At 41.1% G+C, this 21,921-nt stretch overlaps 1 protein-coding gene across 3 annotated transcripts in view; it reads right to left on the reverse strand.

Annotated features, from left to right (window-relative positions):
- The window catches only part of RNF38 (ring finger protein 38), a 185,214-nt gene extending 169,977 nt beyond the window's left edge, over nucleotides 1–15,237 (reverse strand). The window contains exon 1 of one of the 3 annotated variants that reach the window (XM_075208162.1): nucleotides 13,603–15,237. In XM_075208162.1, coding sequence (XP_075064263.1) covers nucleotides 13,603–14,323 — 721 coding nt within the window. In that variant the 5' untranslated portion in view covers nucleotides 14,324–15,237. The remainder of the gene's footprint in view (nucleotides 1–13,602) is intronic. The other 2 variants (XM_075208153.1, XM_075208171.1) reach the window with 2 other exon arrangements.
- Nucleotides 15,238–21,921: the final 6,684 nt, after the last annotated feature.

Raw genomic sequence — 21,921 nt, forward strand, 5'->3', positions numbered from 1 at the left:
CATTTATTGGCATGAATAGAAGCTGGCATACAGCTGTATTGACAAATGCATGATCGAAAATAAGGATTTAGCTTCAAAAGAACAATGCCCTTTGTGGACAATGTGTTGTGGAAAACTATAGAACACCTACTGGCCTCCACCAACAAAAAACTCCTGACGTGTGGTTACCTTTGTTTCATTTAATATACATACCTACATAAAGGTAAAGTCAGTATTATGACAAGAGTTCTACCACCTCACATTGACAATGGATGGTATGCCTATAGATCCCAAGCAAGGTTATACCAATATTTATATGTATTAAGACTATTAGGGATATATTTAATAAACTGCAGGTTTGAGAGAGTGGAGATGTTGCCTATAGCGAACAATCAGATTCTGGCTGTCATTTTGTAGAATGTACTAAATAAATGGAAACTAGAATCTGATTGGTTGCTGTATCACCACTTTTTCAAACCCGCAGTTTAGTAAATATACCTCTAGTGTCATTTCCATACAGGTGATACAGTAAATATACAACTGTATTTTTATAATGAAAAGGGCAGCAGATTGTCAGTAATGCTTTCCTGTATCTTTATTTAACAAATAATCATGCTAAACATACAAAGTAAAACAAATGTACAAGGAAAAAAAACAAAACATATACCAACACCTACGTCCTACTAGTGGAGAATAGCAATACCAAAAATGTTTTATTATGACACTAAGGGGGGTATTCAATTGTTAGCGAGATGCGTTAAAATTTCGCGCTCGAAAAAAAACAAAAACACGCGCTCGTTTTTTCCTGTTCAGCACGCGTTTAAAAAAACCAAAACTCAATTCAATTGTTTTTTTGCATGCACCCCCTCGCGCTCTATTATTGGTCCTAGCGAGTTTGAAATGGTTAAGGCACTCATTTTACTATAAAAAAATAAAAGTAAATTAATGCAATCAAGAATGGCCCCAGCACTGCAAAGGAGATTGGGCCCCTACACTGCAATCAAGAAGGGCCCCAGCACTGCACAAGAGAATGGGCCCCCACACTGCAATGAAGAAGGGCCCCAGCACTGCAAGCAACAATGGGACAGTGGGCAAGCCGGACATTTCTTTGAAGGTACAAAATAATTTTTGGGACTTTGCGTAAATGAGTGTGTGTAGGTAAAGCATCATAAAACTGAGGATTTCGTCCATGGTGAGTATTTTGTTTTTTGTTTTTTTCAATAAAAATCTATGGTGTACATGAGGGTGTTTACTGTATTTCTTGGGGTTTTATTATTTTTAATAAAGATTTGTGGTTGGAATGAGGGTGTTGTGCTTTTATTTAACATTTTGCTTTGTGGAACTACAGATCACAGTCAGCCGTGCGTGTAAGAGCATGTTGGCACTTGTGGTTCTACTACAAGTGCAAACATGCCCTGGGTGCTATGGGTACGCTGGTGCTTGTAGTTAGACAAGTAGCAGCATGCCCACACTATTTAGGCCAACATGGCTGGCTGGGACATGTCCACAAATCAAATTTTTTTTTTTTTATGTTTTTTTTCATACAAAATCCCCATTTATTACCCTACTACCCACAGCCCTAGTGCTATCGGCACTGGGCTGGGTGTCCCTAGGGGGGTGGCCCGCTTACATTTTTCAGCGGACCACAATCCCTAGGGAATCCAGGCCAGCGCTGAACAGTCTGTGGGTGTTTAGTCATTATGGCCGTGGGACCCAAACTGCATCCCCCCCCCCCGTCCCCCCCCTGCTATAGTGCCTATCACCCCGGCTGGTTTGCCTAGTGCTGGTTCAATGAAATTAGGGGGAACCCTACGTCAAATTTTTCAAAGAGTTTAACTCATCTCATCAGGCTCAGTACCAAGGGATTGGCGAATAGCAGATGTGGTGCCGTTGTTTAAAAAGGGGACGAGATCACAACCAGAGAATTATAGACCTGTAAGCCTGACATCAATAGTGGGGAAACTACTGGAAGGTATTTTAAAGGACAGTATTCAGGATTACTTGGTACGCAATAAAATTATTAGTGGGAATCAACATGGATTTGTGAGGGATAGGTCATGTCAAACTAATCTAATTAGTTTCTACGAGGAAGTTAGTGGGAACTTAGACCAGGGCAGGACAGTAGATGTGGTCTACTTAGATTTTGCAAAGGCCTTTGATACAGTGCCACACAAGAGGTTGGTTTACAAAATAAGGGAACTGGGTCTAGGAATCAAAATTTGGACTTGGATCGAAAACTGGTTAGAGAATAGAGAACAGAGAGTTGTGATAAATGGAACATTTTCTAATTGGTCAAAAGTCTTAAGTGGAGTACCCCAAGGTTCCGTGCTGGGACCACTCCTTTTTAATATATTTATTAATGACCTTGGTGATGGTTTAGAGAGTAAAGTTTCTATTTTTGCAGATGACACTAAACTCTGTAAGGTAATAAAATCAGAGCAAGATGTAGCTTCTCTACAGAGGGACTTAAAAAAACTGGAGGATTGGGCGGCCAAATGGAATATGAGGTTTAACACAGATAAATGTAAGGTTATGCATTCAGGGATGAAAAACAAGAACGCAATCTATAAATTAAATGGAATTAATTTAGGAGAATCTATAATGGAAAAGGATTTGGGAGTGCTTGTAGACAGTAGACTTAGCAATAGTGCTCAATGTCAAGCAGCAGCTGCAAGGGCAAACAAAGTATTGGCATGCATAAAAAGGGGCATAGATGCAAGGGAAGACAGTGTAATTTTGCCACTGTATAAATCGTTGGTAAGACCTCATCTTGAATATGCAGTACAGTTCTGGGCACCACTCTATAAAAAAGATAATTTGGAACTAGAAAGGGTTCAGAGAAGGGCGACAAAATTGATAAAGGGTATGGAGTCATTAAGTTATGAGGAAAGGTTAGCCAGTTTAGGCATGTTTACTTTAGAAAAGAGGCGTCTAAGGGGAGATATGATTACTATGTACAAATACATTAGGGGTCAATACGGAGAGCTTTCATGGGAACTTTTTACCCCAAGGACCATACACAGGACACGTGGTCATCCCCTAAGGTTAGAGGAGAGGAAATTTCACAACCAGCAAAGGAAGGGGTTCTTTACAGTAAGGGCAGTCAAGATATGGAATTCATTGCCAGGGAAAGTTGTGATGGCAGATTCAATAGATATGTTTAAAAAAGGGTTAGACAAATTTTTAGCGGAAAGGTGTATCCAGGGATACGACCGTTAATTTAAAATAAAGGATAGTAGTGGATATAGGGTAAAAATTGGATTGTAATATTGAGTCTGGGGGGATTTTCAAAATTGAAACAGATTGGCGGTTGCTTACTCTGGATTAATTTCAAATATAAGTGCAGGATTGCAGGAGATCCAAAATAGGTTGAACTTGATGGACTGGTGTCTTTTTTAAACCTCATCAACTATGTTACTATGTTAACTCACACATCAATAGCCTGCCAGCACTAGGGAGAAGACTAAATAGAGTGGGGAGCAAACGATTTTGCTTTTAAAAAAAACAAAACAAAACATGATACTTTTTGGCACAACCACCCCCCCCCCCCCCCCTTAAAAACAAAAAAATAATATAAAAAAGTTTAAATACATGCACCACTATGGTTTTTTCTAAAGGGGGAAATTTCCAAAAATTATTAATTATTATACACTTTTTTAAGTACTTTTCTTTTTTTTAATGAACTTTTACACCTATTTTCTCAGTTTAATGTATATTTTTCTTAACTTAATAAAAAAAAAATTTCTTTGAGCAGACCATGGAGATGCGAGATAAAACAGCATATTTGCCTTTTTCACACTCGGCGTTAAAAAACAATTGAATAGCTTTTTCCGCTAAGGGTTCGCAACCAGCCTATACTTTAACATTGACAAACGCTTGGAGCGCGATAACACTGTTTCGGTAAAAAAAAAAAAAAAGATTAGAATTGCGTGAGAAGTTTTCGCGCTCGAAAATAAGGTAAAATAGCAAAAAAATGACTTTGCACGCTCGAACTTTCAAACTCGCTAACAATTGAATACCCCCCCTAAAAAAGTGACTTTAAGTCCACCTTCCAATCAAATTATTTTAAAAAGAGCAAGAAGATGTGAGGATACATAGCTATTTATAAGTAAATTATATTGAAAAATACTTTGGGAGAATAACAAGCACTTTTTATTTATATTCTTACTATTGCAGACCTTGAACAACAAAATTAGGTGCTAAAAATGCTTTACTACCATGAAAAGACAAAAGGTAATATTTACATATACTATAGGCAGGCAGGTAACATTTCATGTTTCTTGACTATTTAAGAAACTTGGAATTCCATATTTTTTAATCTTGCAGCATTTTGTACTGTTAATACATACTAGTTTTACCAGGCCAGATCACTATTTCAAATAGGCCAGTTTGATTGTACCAATTAACAGTTCCAGGAAAGGGGGCTCCTACTTATGAAAAATGTTATAATATTATCATTTAATTTCATAATTAGTTGCAAAATTTAACAAGTACAATCGGCTGGGCCAATTTGAGAACTCAGATTACAGATTACAGATTACATATTCAAGATTCAAGTTAATAAATAGCGATTTGACCTTAGTTTTGAAAAAAAGAAAAGAAAAAAGAAATTACACACTTACCTACTCTCCCGGTATGATCCCGGGCAGAGGTGGGCTTAATTAAAAATAATTACTTTAAAACCAATGGCAATTAATAATAAATTACCATTAAAATGCCGTTTTTCCCAAATCAGTATTTCCAGGTTTATTCTTTTGTAGTAACTTAGTCACTGCTAAATAAGTAACATTAAAGCAAAAACAAAATAAAGTACTTATAGGTCCTGGCTATTCAATGTCATTTCTGTGTGTACAAGCTTGCTTGAAGTTAAATACTGTATTTTCCAAAGGCTAAAGGAAGATTAAACAATAAAACATGACACCTCATGGTAGCATTAACAGACCTGTCAATTTAACAGTGAGATTGTCAGAGACAAGTTAGTGCGCCACCAGAGGCAAAATTAGTGTGGTACACTATGGTACTGCGTGGCATGAAAATAATGTGTTACATTAGAGCAAAACCGTTAGATGACATGATTTGAAGTGTAGTGCACATGGCAAAAGTCATTATCTAAAGTAGTATGACACACCATAAAAAATTGGCATTAGCCTGCTATTACATAAAAGATGAATATGCCATTTACATCAGATGCAGCTAACCCTTCCAATACCTCCATATACTCAGTCTCACATACTCTAAAATAGTCAGTATAGTTATTATAACTCCATATTGCCAGTATATCTCTATATAGCCTCATATGCAACCAGACAGCCAATATGCCCCATATAGTCAAAATACTTCCATAAAGCCTCACATGCTAGTATATAGCCAACAAGCCACCATAGCCAAAATGCTCATATAGTTTCATAAACCGCCATACCACGAAACTCACCCATCACCATTTGAAAGTGAAACATAGTCCTAAACTGTGAGACTCGTAGTCGGTGTTTGAAAAGTAGCAAGTATGCATTGGCATTAATCTTAATATACCATACTGCATTACAAAATCACAGAAATAAGCAGTGGATGCTATTAAGTTTTAAAACTGGTCAGGTACATATAGAGCCCAATGGGGAATTTTAGAAATAAATACATACCGCCCAACTTTGGACTCCTGGGAATCTGGACATGGGTGTGGCAACACTACCACAAGGGTATGGTCACACCAGTGGTCATGCCATGTCCTCTTGGGTGTCCCTACTAGAGCTTCAGAAGTGCTAAGCCACCACCAACTCCCTTTCCTTCCCTAAAACCACGCCTGAGCAAGTGAGCGGGGGACAGAGCTCACACTTTTCCAGGAGTCAGGACAAAAGTGCTGACTATCAAGCTGGTGGGAAAGTCCTCCTGAAATTGGGACAGTCAGGAGATATGTAGATCTTCTACTCAGGCCCAAAAGAGAGACAGATTGGAAGGAACGAGGGTCAGGAGATTTGGATCTAAGAGAAGAACTACTAGAAAAAAAGACTTACATTTAGACTATGCAACTGCACAGAATCAATTACAGGGATTTTCAGGGGTTGGGAGGGGGGTTGGGTTCGTTGCATGCACTGCAAGAAAGAAAGTTCAGGATGGAAAAGAAATGACACAAGTAAATGAGACAGGGAGAAAGAGAGAGAAAGACAAAACACAGAGACTGAATGAAATAAAGAAAATAATACAGAAAGTGGACAATTACAGTGATAGATATATTCATGAGTACTACATTTACGTTTATTCATTTATTTATATTTTATTTTTGTTACAAGGTATACTGTACCCCTAAACAAAAAAGGTAGGTCTGCCCCTGACACTAGCATACATCCCTACATCCCTAGTGCTTTGTGGTCACTGCCTCAGGCCTGTCACCAACCTAATGACACTGCCTTTGAGAGGAGATGGACAGCTCAATATTCCCCACTCAGCTGAGAGGGTAAAATAAATCACACTGCCACAAATAGGGGTTATGACTTTGCACGCTGAAAGCATGGGTAGGAAGGAGATCCAACAATGCATATTTGAATTTTCCATCAAACTGCCCTTGTAGAGTATAATATTTCACAATATAATAACAATGCAACATTTATTTATGGCAATAAATACAATATAACATCTTAGGATGCTGATAACAGAACACAAGTATTTAAAAAATGCTTTATATTCGAATTAAAACTTTTCCAAGTAATAATAGTTAAAATATATTTATTTTTTAAATAATGAAAGTAATTTTGAAACTTTCAGTCCACATGAGATGTACTGAAAGCCCAGGTGTACTGCACAAGCCGGCTCATGTATGTCCATAACTAAGAAAACTGTCCCTACAAAGCAATGAGATAACTTGTAGCGCTCTGGACCAGTACTGACAGAGCAGCTTCGTATTACTCAGCTGCACTGACGCTACTCTTTTTAAGTGCAAGCAATAACAGATTTTTTATTATGTTAACAAAAATCCTACTTATCATCGGGATCAGGTACATATTGATAAATATGCCCCTTAATAATAATTTGCATTGTTTGACATTCATTGTAAATGATAAATAGTGAAAGAGAAGGGGGATTTTATTGCATTAATTGTCTGTCTTATTAAATCAGTAGACAGTGTCTGTTTTGTTGAAAGTCTGGACAGTGAAAATCAAACCGTTTTATTCAATTAAAATGTCAAAATATTCACTAAAGAAGCATCCACCAATAGTAATAACTCAACCTAAACCCCCCATTTACAGCTGATTTCTAATAAGCGGCTGTCAACACATGACAATTGACAGCACTAAAATTCATAATTCTGCTATGGTTAGCAGCTGATGAATTGACAATTAGTGAGTAATTGGGGGGGGGGGGTATCAATGAAATGGTGGTGTTCCAAGACATCAGATCCCCACTTTTCAGCTAGATGGGTAGAATTATTTCTTATGTATACTGGTACTAATGTCATGCAACAGGATTTGCAAATAATAATAATTTTATCACTAAACCAATTTTATTCTGGAGAGTTGAGCTTGAGACTTTGGTGCCAGGACCAAGCAATGTCCCTGGACTTACTAAAATGTTGACTTGATTGCTTGCATTGGAATGGGAAGTAAATATCTTACTACAAGGCAAATTTATACATTAGATAGGTTACCCGTTCTTCAGCTGATAACTGACTGTATTATACCAAGGAGTTATTTTATACCAAAGTGACATCATTTCAGATGTAACTCAGTCCCAGCGTACCTTCAATTTACTAATGAAAGTAATGATTTACACACTTACAGGGAAACAATAAATGATCCGTAGAATGAAAACCTAAACCATACTTGCCTACACTCCCGGAACGTCTGGGAGACCCCTGAATTTTGGGGAATTCTCCCAGACACCCGAGAGACCAGATCCCATCTCTCCTTCTAGTTCAAAGGGCGGTATGGTGCCTTACAGATGAATTTCATGTCCTCAGGCCTGGCTGATTGCAATCACGTCATTGTGCAGCAAGGGGCAGGGCTGTGATGACTCGATTCGCATCATTATGCCCCCTACTCGTCCTTTGGACCTCCCCTAACAATTGAAAATCAATTATGTAAAAGTCTAAAGCCTGCAGGTCAACACAACATCAGAATCAGAGTGATGTCAAAATTCAGATTTTCCTACCTGATTTTTTAAAAGTAGAATTCAGACAGTGGTTACAACAAGCCAATCACAGTGGAACTGGTAATAAAGCAGCATAGCCAAATTTTGGGAGTGATAGCCAAGTGCCATTGAATATTATTTTGTACACAGATGTTTGCCTGCTGCTAATATACCACACTATCAGCTATCAGACGTAGTGTGTATACCACACTATTATACGTTTTATACCACAAGGCCCTAAAAGAGTTAACCTACCGCTTCTCCTCAATAATGCCTCTACTCTTTACAATATAATACATAGTAACAGAAAATATAACTGAGTGCATGACTGTCGTTCATTTTTAAGAAAACGTTTCAGGGTATATGAAACATCCCAGCGGAAAAGCTGCTTGTCTTGTGTTCATATGAATGCTTTTGCACACCCGGTGATAGATTCTGCGTTTCGATTTCCTGTGCAAAATGGTGTGCAAGGTACCAATTTTCCCACTGGAGGAGGGACAGATCAAAGTTTTCCTATGGTTGCAGATACAGATGCAATTTTGTGACTTATTTCAGGTGTTGCAGTGACTTTGCAACAAGCAAAGGCCTGGATTTTACCGCCAAACTCAAAGTATTCAGTATTTTTGATGGAACTTGTTTGCTAATTCAATGTGCATAGGTAAGAGTGCAGATACACACAGCAAAGCAATGTAATAAAAAACATAAAATAAATAAATATGACAATCACTTTCAAGGCAAAACTTGCCTTGAAAGCAATTGCCGTTTTAAATTTCCTCCGAAAAGTCGACAAATATCAACTTGCAGAATCCGCTACTTAATTAATTTACAGCCTGATGTGCTTTAATTGTCATGCCTTATTTTTTTACTCAGTAAAGGTCAAGTGCACATTCAAATAATTTTATTTGCATAACAAATACTAGGTACACATAAATATTAGAACATATGTCAAATATATCGCTCACTGGCTTACAACAAAAGAAACGTAAATGCACTGTATGCAAATATACTAAACAAGACAAAGTGTATCACGCAATTTGGTTCTTGTAAATGACCCCCCCCCCCCTCCCCCCCTCCCCCACACACACACAAATTACAAGGAACTGATACAATGGTTGGGTTCAAATCAATAATAATGAGGCAATTATTTCAAAACTACTATTTAAATCGCATGTGCAATTAAAACTTGACAGTAGTTATACTCAATAAACAATATGTTGGCAAACTAGACTTCAATGCTTCTTACATTTATAGTTTTGCATCCCAGATATCAGCTGATCAAAATTTAGAACTGAAGAAATATAACACCATAAATAACAGATTCAATAAACAATATAGACATCTTAAGAAATAAAATAGTTTATATCCAAAATCCAAATATGTATTCCTTTCGTACTTTGAAAAATATCTAATCAAATCAAAACTATGTACCAACCACCACATTATACTTGTTTTGTTAGAACTGGGTCTTTTTCCCCCAGGAATAAAATACAGAGCAATGTTATGAAGCAAAGACATTCAATTCAACATTTACCACAAGAATAATTTCATTGATTATCTCTGTAATGGTAAGAATGACCTCACACATCTCCCTCAATTAAATGTTTATACCTCAGTTGTAGGGAGAACATGTCATTTGGCCAAACATGCTGATGCTCATTTTGCTTGTCCGGCTTACAAACACAAAGATGCTTCAATAAGCAAGCTGAAATGACAGCTGACAAACAGGCAGGAATGCATACAACATAAGCATACAATATACTGTACATTAGATCAGGGCCTGCTTTACAGCAGGACAAATCAGCATTTAGAAGTAACTTATTTTATACCTGTATTATATAGTCAGTTCTATTGCATCTGTCAATCAGTCACACATGTTCTGTGCAGCAGAGTATGTTATGGTTATACAGTCTAGCTGTCTAGTTGGGAAGCTGTAATGCATACATATATGCTGAACACAACTGCATGCAATCTATTAGTATTGTTTATTTATATAGCGTCAACATACTAAACAGCGCTTTACAGAGAAGATTAAATTATTCACATTAGTCCCTGGCCCATTGGAGCTCACAGTCTAAACTCCCTACCACACACACACACATACACACACATACACACACACACACACACTAGGGTGCATTCTGTAAGAAGTCAAATAATCTACCAGTATAGTTTTTTTTTATAGAACCCAAAGGAGCAATTCCCAAAATTCGAAAAGTCAAAGATGTCAGTGGTTTCTCCCACTATATATATATATATATATATATATATATATATATATATATATACACACATAATATAATTATATATATTTCTGTATATCATAGCTATATATTATAGTTTTCCATTCTACCCTTCTACCTGCCTGAATGTATGTTGGAATGGAACGCTGAGTGCATTACCCATCCATTCTGGCTGCCGTAATGGAGCTACGAGGACTTTAACCATCCATTCCGGGTGCTGGAATGGGGCTCTGAGCACCTACCTTACCCATCCATTCCGGGTGCCAGAATGGGTCTGTCAGTACCTTAGCCATCTATTCCGGCTGCCGGAATGGAGCTCCGAGGACCTTAACCATCCATTCTGGCTGCCGGAATGGAGGTCTGAGTACATTAAGAATCCATTCTGGCTGCCGGAAAGGGGCTCTGAGTAGATTAATCAACCATTCTGGCACCCAGAATGGATGATTAATATATACAAAGCCTTATTCCGACACCCGGAATGGATCGCTTAAGTACTCAGAAATGCATTCGGGCACCTGGAATGGTTGGCTAAGATATTGAGACATCCATTCCGGTAGCCAGGGATATCTTAGGTACTCTGAGCCCCATTCTGGCAGCCGGAATGGATGGTTAGGGTACTCTGAGCCTCATGCGGACTGCTGGAATGGATGAAAAATGTACTCAGAGCCCCATTCCTGTACCTGGAATAATTGTCTACGATACTAAGAGCCCAATTCTGGCAGCCGGAATGGATAGCTATGGTCCTTGGAGCTCCATGCTGGCAGCTGGAATGTATGGTTAGGGTACTCTGAGCCCCATTTCAGCACTTGGAATAGTTGTCTAAGATACTTAGAGCCCAATTCTGGTAGCCGGGATAGATAACTAAGGTACTCAGGCATCACTTACGGCACCTGGAATGAATGATTAAGGTACTCAGTGTCCCTTTCCGGCAGCTGGAATGTATGGTTAGGGTACTCTGAGCCCCATTTCAGCACTTGGAATAGTTGTCTAAGATACTTAGAGCCCAATTCTGGTAGCCGGGATAGATAACTAAGGTACTCAGGCATCACTTACGGCACCTGGAATGAATGATTAAGGTACTCAGTGTCCCTTTCCGGCAGCTGGAATGAATGGTTAGGGTACTCTGAGCCCCATTCCAGTACTTGGAATAGTTGTCTAAGATACTTAGAGCCCAATTCTGATTGCCGGGATGAATGACTAAGGTACTCGGTGTCCCTTTCCGGCAGCTGGAATGAATGGTTAGGGTACTCTGAGCCCCATTCCAGTACTTGGAATAGTTGTCTAAGATACTTAGAGCCCAATTCTGATTGCCAGGATGGATGACTAAGGTGCTCAGGCATCCCTTACGACATTTGGGAAGAATGGTTAAGGTACTCAGACATCCATTCCGGGTGCCGGAATGAATGGCTAAGAAATCGAGACATCCATTACGGTAGCCAGAATGGGTGCTAGGGTCCTTGGAGCTCCATGCTGGCAGCTGGAATGGATGGTTAAGGTACTCAGAGCCCCTTTCCGGCTGCTGGAATGAATGGTTAGGGTACTCAGCCCCATTCCGGCACTTTGGAATAGTTGTCTAAGATACTTAGAGCCCAATTCTGGTAGCCGGGATAGATAACTAAGGTACTCAGGCATCCCTTACAATATCTGGAAAGAATGGTTAAGGTACTCAGACATCCATTCCAGCACCCGGAATGGATGGCTAAGAAATCGAGACATCCATTACAGTAGCCGGAATGGATGTCTAAGGTACGCATACATTCATTCTGGCAGTTGGAATGGATGGTTAGGGTACTCTGCGCTCCATTCCGACTGCTGGAATGTATGAATAATGTACTCAGAGCCCCATTCCAGCACCTGGAATAATTGTTTAAGATACTGAGAGCCCACTTCTGGCAGCCGGAATGGATGACTAAGGTGTTCAGAGCTCCATTCCAGCAGTGGGAATGAATGGTTAAGTTCCTCGGAGCTCCATGCTGTTAGCCGGAATGGATGGCTAAGGTCCTCGGAGCTCCATTCCGGCAGCTGTAATGGATGGGTAATGCACTCTGAACATACATTCAGGCAGATAGAGAGGATAACTAAAATATATTGTCGTCATGATAAACAGAAATATATATAAATATATTATGTGTATGTGTGTGTGTGTGTGTGTGTGTATATATATATATATATATATATATATATATATATATATACACATACAACAAGTTTCTCTCAAGACACCAGGCAGCAGAGGGCGCTCTAGTAAACTGACTCATTCCGGCGTTCCGGCAATTACGGCTTTTACCTAATCCCAGTATATCCTCATTAGTCCCTGTCTCCTTCTGATACTGTTAGTAGGGAGACCACAGACCTTTCCATATACTGACCACTCAATAGATAGCACAATGCTCATGAAGCTCTCTAGCGCAGGCAATATCAGAGACCAGACAGGAACACAGTCTGGGGTCAGGCAGGAATTAGGGCTGGAGCTACTACACTCCTTTGCAGTGGATACATGCAGGTCCACAGCTACATCAGCAGCTACCTGGGCTTTAACTACTGCAGCAACATTTCTGACAGTTTGGCTCGCATAATAACACTGCTTTCTCACAAATACAATGATAGTCGTAAGGAGACTGCTGAATGTGATCAGCATTTATACAAAACACACATACAGCAATACAGCAGCAGTAACATCCATTTAAGTTCCACTTCCCCGCCCACAAAAGCATGTGTCCAGCATTATAGGAATGTATGACAGGAGCTAGGGGAGAGAAACGGTGCCTCTGCTCCTGTTTTCTCCCATTCACTTCCATAATATCCTGTTATAGTTATGGTTTGGATCAATACCAATGTCAGATTAACCTATTCATTCCCAGAACATTCTAATTTAATCCCTTCACCTTCATTGTCCTCTCAACCCATTCAGTTATTGCCACCCAATCACTCCGCAGCTCTTAATCCCATTACTGTCTGCATCAAAACATATCACTTAACCCGTTATAGTCTAGTCTCATAACCATCCCCGGCATTTAAACGCCTGTTTCAAATTCCACATTCACCATGACTTAACTCTTTCACTGCCTTCCATTATCTCAGTTTCACAGTTGTAAACATAACTTGGGAGTTCGAATCAGGCTGGTCATTAATCTGTCAGGCAATGACAGTCCCTAGTAGTGAGTATGTAAACTTTGTGAACAATGTAAACTTGTTAGACACATATTTCAGAAGAATAGTCCTCATGTCAAATTCTAAAGTCCCCCGAAGTAAAATGTGATCCTACCTGCTGGAGATCGTATGTGGTGGTGGTGGTGATGGTGATGGTGTTCATTGCTTGTCGGACTGTTTCCTCTCCTTCTTGTGCCTAATGGAGGGCTGTGGGGTTGTCTTGCTCCCTCTGGGGGGCTGTTATCATTTCTGTCCATGCCTGGCCCACGCAGGGCAGAAGAAATAAGGTGAGGAATAGGTGGTGGAGTCTGGAGCTGGTGGTGGAAGTGAGGTACCCCAGGCATGCCATGCAACTGCTGTTGTTGCTGTTGGTTCATCATGAATCCAGACCTAGATCTGGATCTAGTCCTTGGGGGCTCCAGGAAAGCTGGGAATAGGAAGGAAGGAGCAATAGGAGGTGGTGGAGATGAGGGGGGAGAGGAAACAGAGGAGAAAGACTGGAAAAAGGAGGAAGGGGAAGAGAAAGACGGGGTGACCTGCAGAAGAGGAGGGTACTGGTGGGAGGAGGCAGAAGCAAGAGCAAGCAATCTGCTGCTTAGCCCAGCTTCTCTGCTGGTGGCCGCTGCAGCCTCGGCCCCTGCTACAGCCTGGCTTCGATCGAGGCAAATCTGGAAAGGCAACAGCCCACCTCCTCCTCCACCACCCCCGCTGTCACCGCCTCCCACTGGCTGCTGCTGCTTGGGGTCCCGTAGCCTGTCTGCTTGGACCGGATGACACTGAGTAAAGAGGCTTGAGTCCGGAGGGGTGGGCTGTACTGAGCTGGAGGCAATTGGCATCACCACCGAAGTGGACACAATGCCAGCTGACAGAAATACAGATAAAAAAACACTGTATATATAAGACACAAATCCAAGAAACAAAACAACAGATCTTAATAGACGGTTCTACAATCCCCCCTTGTAATTCCAGGGTGGTCTGAGGGTGTTCATGTGAGGCAAAGATATGGGCACAATTTAAGACAAAAATAATCCGCTTTTTGATAACAGGCAAGTGTCAATCCACTTTCACCAATGCGAAGAAATAAAACAGGAATCTCTCATCGGGAATATTAGAGCAAAGTGCAAGAGCAGAAACTCCCCTGGAGCAGTTGACAGGTCCTCACTTCTGAGAGAAAAATCCAAAGTGCCTTCAAAGAAGTGTTAAGACCCCTATATTATCCCAAAGCAATGTGTGTAGGAGTAGCTTTATGCAGCGTTATTTTTCAACAACTGTTTCCATAAATCCAACAGCGTGGCTCTTTCCAAAATCCACAAGGCTGTGAGAGGAATGACACTACATCCAACACAACCCCCCTCTCCGCTGGCTAGAAAGGAGAAGCAATGGTTTAGGGAAGGGGTGGGTGGAAGAAATAAGGATCACAGGATAAGAAAGAATCCGCCTCTCAATCGGGTTTTCCCTCTGTATAAACAGATTGTAAATAACACATCCAAGTAAAGACACAAGGAAAAGGCAGCACTTCGTCCTGTGTTGCCTTTTGTTTTGTGTTTATGTTTTCTTCTCCCTTCAGTGACGTGTGGCTGTCTGTCCAGTTTATATTCTTTTCTTCCCCTTTGTATTCAACGAAATGAAGCTACGTGGACCTCTTTCCTCCTTGGAATCCCTGCTGAGGATTCCCTGCTCTGTGTGACTTGTTCCCTAGGAGTTCTTCTCTTTATGATGTCACAAACGCTGGAGAAATGAAAGTATCTATCTCAACGTTTGTACTGTGTTGTGTCTGACTCTCCCTATCGGCCCAGTGTAAATGATACAGCAGGCTAAACTCCACTTCCGTACCAGCCCCAATCCTCAGTGAGTTCAGCTATAGAAGCTGCAATAGGGGGTGCGATCAGCTGTCCAGTATTATATTAGGATATTCTCTCTTCACCAGGAAAATATCATCTGATCCCACATCCAATCATCAGTTTATTTTCATCTCACATATACTATTATTGAAAACTTTATTTTGCCATGACCGTGGGAGGTCTGCTTATATGATATTTTTACATATTTATAAAATACTATTCTAAATGATAAATATTTAGGTTTGTTTGTGGTTTGTTTTAAACTGACAAAACTGAACAACAAAATAAAAACACGTTGATGACATGAAATAGAAAGAGGGAGGATGGTAGACATCAAGGTACAATTTTTGACTTGCAGATTGAGCTCTTTGGGGAAACAGTGAAGGAGTTGAAGGAAGGTAAATGAGGTTATCAGATTCATATAACACGCAGCGCACTGCATGAAGGTAGAGAGGGTTAAGGTATTTGGCATTGTGCTCTTGAAGGCAGGAAGCGAAGGTGTTAAACTGAGAGGGAAGTGAAAGTAGAGAGAGTGGAAGGATTTTTAAAAGGGAAGTGTGCACTAAATAGAGCACTAAGTGAAGGGGTTAAGAAAGGTTGCCTTAAGCTCTCGGTCCATAAATTCCTGTAGAGCAATGAGTGTTATGGAGTGACATGAACTTTACGGGTACTGTGATCTTGTCTGTGTATTTTGTAGAACTGCTGATGAAAAAAACACAGTCCCTGGCACCGACAGTCACTTTATTCCGTATGTACAGGGCACAGTGACTGCTGGCTGTTTGCTGAACTCCTACTGAGCCAGATATGACTGCAGCAGCAATACAAACTCAGGCCACCCCCACTGAAAACAGCAAAAAGCTACTGTGTACAAGTTCAAGCTGAGTCCCCTTCCTCAGCTGCCTCCTCCCTCTTATTACCAGATCTCTGAGCTTGTCTTCCTGCTGTGATCATGCCTGCATGAGGGTGCAATTTGAGCACAATGCTGATTGAGGACTTTGAGGGTCTTTCTGGGATTAGGTAAAATCCGGAACTGCCGGATCGCCGGAATGAGTCAGCTTACTGCAGCACCCTCTGCTGCCTGGTGTTTTGAGCGAAGCTTGTTGTGTTTTCTCTGCCTGTATAGTGCATTCTGTTCTGCTACACAGATATGTGCTCTGTAATATGTGAAACAACTGTTACACATATAATGTTGCATATATTGTATTGTGTGTATGTGTCTATATATATATATATATATATATATATATATATATATATATATATTCACGTACACACAATACAATATATATGCAATATTATATGTGTAAAAGTGGAATGGAATGGAGCTCTGAGGACCTTAGCAATCCAATACGGCTCCCGGAATGAATGTATGAGCACCTTAGCCATCCATTCCGGCAACCAGAATGGATGTCTCAATATCTTAGCCACCTTTACCACTCATTACAGGTGCTGGAATGGATGTCTGAGTACCTTAGTCATCCATCCCGGCAACCAGTATTAGGCTCTAAGTATCTTAGACAACTATTCCAAGTGCCGGAATGGGGCTCAGAGTACCCTAACTATCCATTCCGGCACCCGAAATGGGGCTCTTAGTACCTTAACCATTCATTCCAGCTGCGGGAATGGATGACTGAGTACCTTAGCCATCCATTCCGGGTGTCGGAATAAGGTTTTGTTTATATTAATCATCCATTCCGGGTGCCGGAATGAATGATTAATATACTCTGAGCCCCATTCCAGTAGTCGGAATGGATTCTTAATGTACTCAGACCTCCATTCCGGCAGCCAGAATGGATGGTTAAGGTCCTCAGAGCCCCATTCCAGGACCCAGAATGAATAGCTGTGGTACTCACAGACCCATTCACACACCCGGCCTGGATAGCTATGGAACTCTGAGACCCATTCCGGCACCCGGAATGGATAGCTATGGTACTGGCAGACCCATTCCCGGCAACCGGAATGGATGGGTAAGGTACTCACAGACCCATTCCGGCACCCAGAATAGATGGCTAAGGTACTCGCAGACCTATTCCGGCAGCCGGAATGGATGGCTAAGGTACTCGCAGACCCATTCCGGCAGCCGGAATGGATGGTTAAGGTACTAACAGACCCATTCTGGCACCTGGAATGGATGGGTAAGGTACTCGAGACCCATTCCAGCACCCAGAATGGATGGGTAAGGTACTCGCAGACCCATTCCGGCACATGGAATGGATGGCTAAGGTACTTGCAGAACCATTCCAGCACCCAGAATGAATGGCTAAGGTATTGGCAGACCCATTCCGGCACCCGGAATGGATGGCTAAGGTACTCGCAGACCCATTGCGGCAGCCGGAATGGATGGCTAAGTCACTGACAGACCTATTCTGGCAGCCGGAATGGATGGCTAAGGTACTCGTAGACCCATTCTGGCAGCCATTCTGGCACCTGGAATGGGTGGGTAAGATACTCGCAGACCCATTCCAGCACCCAGAATGGATGGCTAAGGTACTGGCAGACCCATTCCGGCACCCGGAATGGATGGGTAAGGTGCTCAGAGCCCCATTCCGGAACCCGAATGGATGGTTAAGGTCCTCGTAGCTCCATTTCGGCAGCTGGAATGGATGACTAAGATACTGGCAGACCCATTCCGGCAGCCGGAATGTATGATTAAGGTTCTCGTACCTCAATTATAGAAGCCGGAATGGATGGGTAATGCACTCAGCGCTCCATCCCAACTTACATTCAGGCAAGTAGAACAGATAACTAGAATATATAGCTATGACATTCACTCAAGACACCAAGCAGCAGAGGGCGCTGCAGAGAGCCAAATCATTCCGGTGTTTCTGCATTCCGGCGATTCCGGTTTTCACTCACACCCGGTGTTTCTGCTTATCAAGAAAGAGCTTCTGGGGACAAATGAAGAAACTGCATTTTGTAGCTGCAATGATTTCAAGTGCTACCACCAGAGGGTTGGTGTGAGCTCAGTAGGGTAAGAGGTTACTTCTAGTCAGGAGTTGTGCTTTTATTACATTATCCTCTGGGGCAAAGCAATTCAGTCTCTGTACATCAATATACAAGAATCAATTGGATTGAGGATATGAAGCAGACGCAACCAACAGAGCTTCGAATCATTGTCATGCAATCTTATTTACTGTGCATTTATTTGGCAAAATTGGGCTAACCTTCCTATACTATACTATGGGACCTATTTTTGATTCATTTTTTTTCATGAAAATCCCCTGAAAACAAACGTTTTCTGGGGACAGATGCACATTTAAGTAACATACACATTTATTAAGAGGGCATCCCTATTTGTTGCTTTGCATTTCTCTTCGAACTCCAAAGCAGTCCCCATAGATGTCTATGGGGACTGCTATTTTCCACAATTTAACATGTTCCAGGTGAATCTGGCATTAGCCATTGAAGCCTATGGGGAGAGTATTGCGGCAGAGGAAATTTTCGGATCCCTCACTGCAACTAACTTGCTCTCCCCTCTGGTTGCTATCACAAAGGTGGCCATTTTATGATAGTGACCCATACATGCCCACTTTTAAGATTTCTTCCCCGGGGGAGAAGTCATGTGTGTGACATGGGGTAGGAGGAGGGCGTGGTGACATTTCGGCTTATGGGTTTTGCCTACTCTCCCGGGAGTCCGGGAGGACTCCCCGAAATTCGGTAGCATCCTGGGAATTCCGGGAGAGTAGTAGGCAGGTATGTAGTGACCATAGAGGATAAAACCGGTCTTCACAGGAAGAGTGGTTTTTTCGTGACTGCTGCTCCTAGTGAAGAATTTTTATAAGTATTCCTGATATTTCAATCCTTATCTTTGCGATTAGGATTGAAATTAATCGTGGTTAAAATGCAGTGGGTAATAAATATGCCTGTATACCTGTAACAAGAACCCCTATTGAACCCGTTATCCTTTCTTTTGTATCCCAACAGGACCCTTTATCAAGGATAAGTGCATATGCAAACAGTGAGCTCTTATATACCCCACCTTCCAATCAACACGTGTCAAAGGTCAAAGCAGAACAGTGTGGGCCCTATTAAACATATCAGGCCTCATTTAGAGTTGGGCACAAGCCAAGCTTTTTGCATAAAATCCACCTTTTAGTACTGAGCATGCTCACCAGAAATTTGTATCATTGAGTGGCACCTTCTTGTGTTTGGAGAGGCACAGTGGCGGAGGGAAAGGGCGTGTAAGTGTAGACACTGGTGTCGTGTGAACTGGGGGGGAGGGGGGCTATTATATATAAACCAAACGCACCGAATGTGGGAGATTTTGTGGGATTTATCATTGAGATATGCCAAAAAAAATTCCATTGATGCCATGAACCATATTTTATTGATGAGGTGTTGTCTAGATGGGGATCTGATTTTCTCCAGTTCTTAGCCACTAGGCATCTGGCTGCATTAAGGATTTGTATGGACAGCTTCTCTGCATATTTATTGAGAGCCTCTAGTGGAGAGCCCAAAAGGAAGGACCAGGGAATTTAGTAATTTTGTCTCTGTTTAACTTCACTTATTAGAGCAGCCACATCATCCCAAAATAGAGCAATCTTTGGGCAGGCCCTCAAAGAAAAGTTCGATTTTCCGTCAATCAGCCCTTTTGCATGCCTTTAGGTAAAAGATGTGCTTTAACTGCAGACTTCCAGCTTTAATTTGAGGGTATTTACATCCAAATCAGGTGAATGGTATAGGAATTACAACTGTTTTTATATGTGCCTCCCACTTTTAAAGGACCAAAAGTAGAGATGAGAGGGCTCGGATTAGCGCAATCCGAGCCCACCCGAACAGTGCGGATCCAAGGGGATCCGAGCACTGTTCAGGTATTTCCGGCGGTGAAAAAAAATGAAACCGAGGCCAGTGGTGCTGTGTCCTGTGCTTTGTTCTGCTAAATCCATTGTTATTTTAAAATTATTAAAAAATCATAAAAAAAAAACAAACAAAAAAAAACATTATACAAAAATAATTAAAAAAATTATACAAAAATAATTTTAAAAAAATATTAAAAAATTATTAAAAAAGTATAAAAAAAATTCTACTGCAATATATAAATACGTTCACTGTTCCTGCAATCCAGAAATATTAGTACCAGAGATTAAACTACGTTCACTGTTTCTGCAGTCCAGAAATATTAGTACCAGAGATTAAACTACGTTCACTGTTCCTGCAGTCCAGAAATATTAGTACCAGAGATTAAACTACATTCACTGTTCCTGCAGTCCAGAAATATTAGTACCAGAGATTAAACTACGTTCACTGTTCCTGCAGTCCAGAAATATTAGTACCAGAGATTAAACTACATTCACTGTTCCTGCAGTTCAGAAATATTAGTACCAGAGATTGAACTACGTTCACTGTTCCTGATTGGTTTGTTAAAGTGCGAATGTCCTATTTCAACAACATCAGGGTGGGTGGGAGGGCCCAAGGACAATTCCATCTTGCACCTCTAGAAAACTCTTGCAAACTGCCATCCTGTCTGCCACTGCAGTGCCACTCCTAGATGGGCCACGTGTTTGTGCCACCCACATGTGTCTCTTAGCTTAGACATCCAGCTACCTAGGTGCAACCTTTTGGACTAAAAACAATATTGTGAGGTGTTCAGAATAGACTGGAAATTAGTGGAAATGAATGTTATTGAGGTTAATAATAGTGTAGGAGTGAAAAAAATAAATAAATATGGATTTTAGCACTTTTTATGCTTTTTTAAAAAAAAATCAGAACCCAAAACCCAAAATCAGAACCAAAACCTTTAGTGGGGTGTTTTGGCAAAACCAATCAGAACCCAAAACCCAAAATCTAAAACACCAAAAGTGGCCGGTGCACACCTCTAACCAAAATTAATGGGACAATCGACTCAAAAGCTATTTCATGGACATGTGTGGACTATTCCCTTGTTATTTCATCATCAATTAAGCAGGTAAAAGGTCTGGAGTTGATTCTAGGTGTGACATTTACATTTGAAATCTGTTGCTGTTGACTCTCAATATGCAGTGGCGCACGCATGGGGGGTTTCTGGGTCTTCAGAAACCCCCCCCCTCCGCTAACTAAGTGCCCACCATAGTGGCACTGTCCTATACAGCACCACCGCGGACGCTTCTTTGACAGCATATAGGCTGTATAGGACAGCGCCGCCGAAACGGCTGCATGCGCAGCAGCTCTCTCGCGTGGTTTTTTTTTGGGGGTGGGGGGGGGGGTCAGGGGGGGAAACCCCCCTCTGACAATCCTGCGTGCGCCCCTGATTTGAGATCCAAAGAGCTGTCACCATCAGTGAAGCAAGCCATCATTAGGCTGAAAAATCAAAACTTTAGAGAGATAGCAAAAACATTAGGTGTGGCCAAATCAACTGTTAGGAACATTCTTAAAAAGAAAGAACGCACCAGAGAGCTCAGCAACACCAAAAGCCCCGGAAGACCACGGAAAACAACTGTGGTGAATGACAAAATAATTTTTTCCCTGGTGAAGAAAAACCCCTTCACAACAGTTGACCAAATCAAGAACACTCTCCAGGAGGTAGGTGTATATGTGTCAAAGTCAACAATCAAGAGAAGACTTCACAAGAGTGAATATAGAGGGTTCACCACAAGATGTAAACCATTTGTGAGCCA

Source organism: Mixophyes fleayi, chromosome 1, assembly GCF_038048845.1.
Source record: "Mixophyes fleayi isolate aMixFle1 chromosome 1, aMixFle1.hap1, whole genome shotgun sequence".
NCBI lineage: Eukaryota > Metazoa > Chordata > Amphibia > Anura > Limnodynastidae > Mixophyes > Mixophyes fleayi.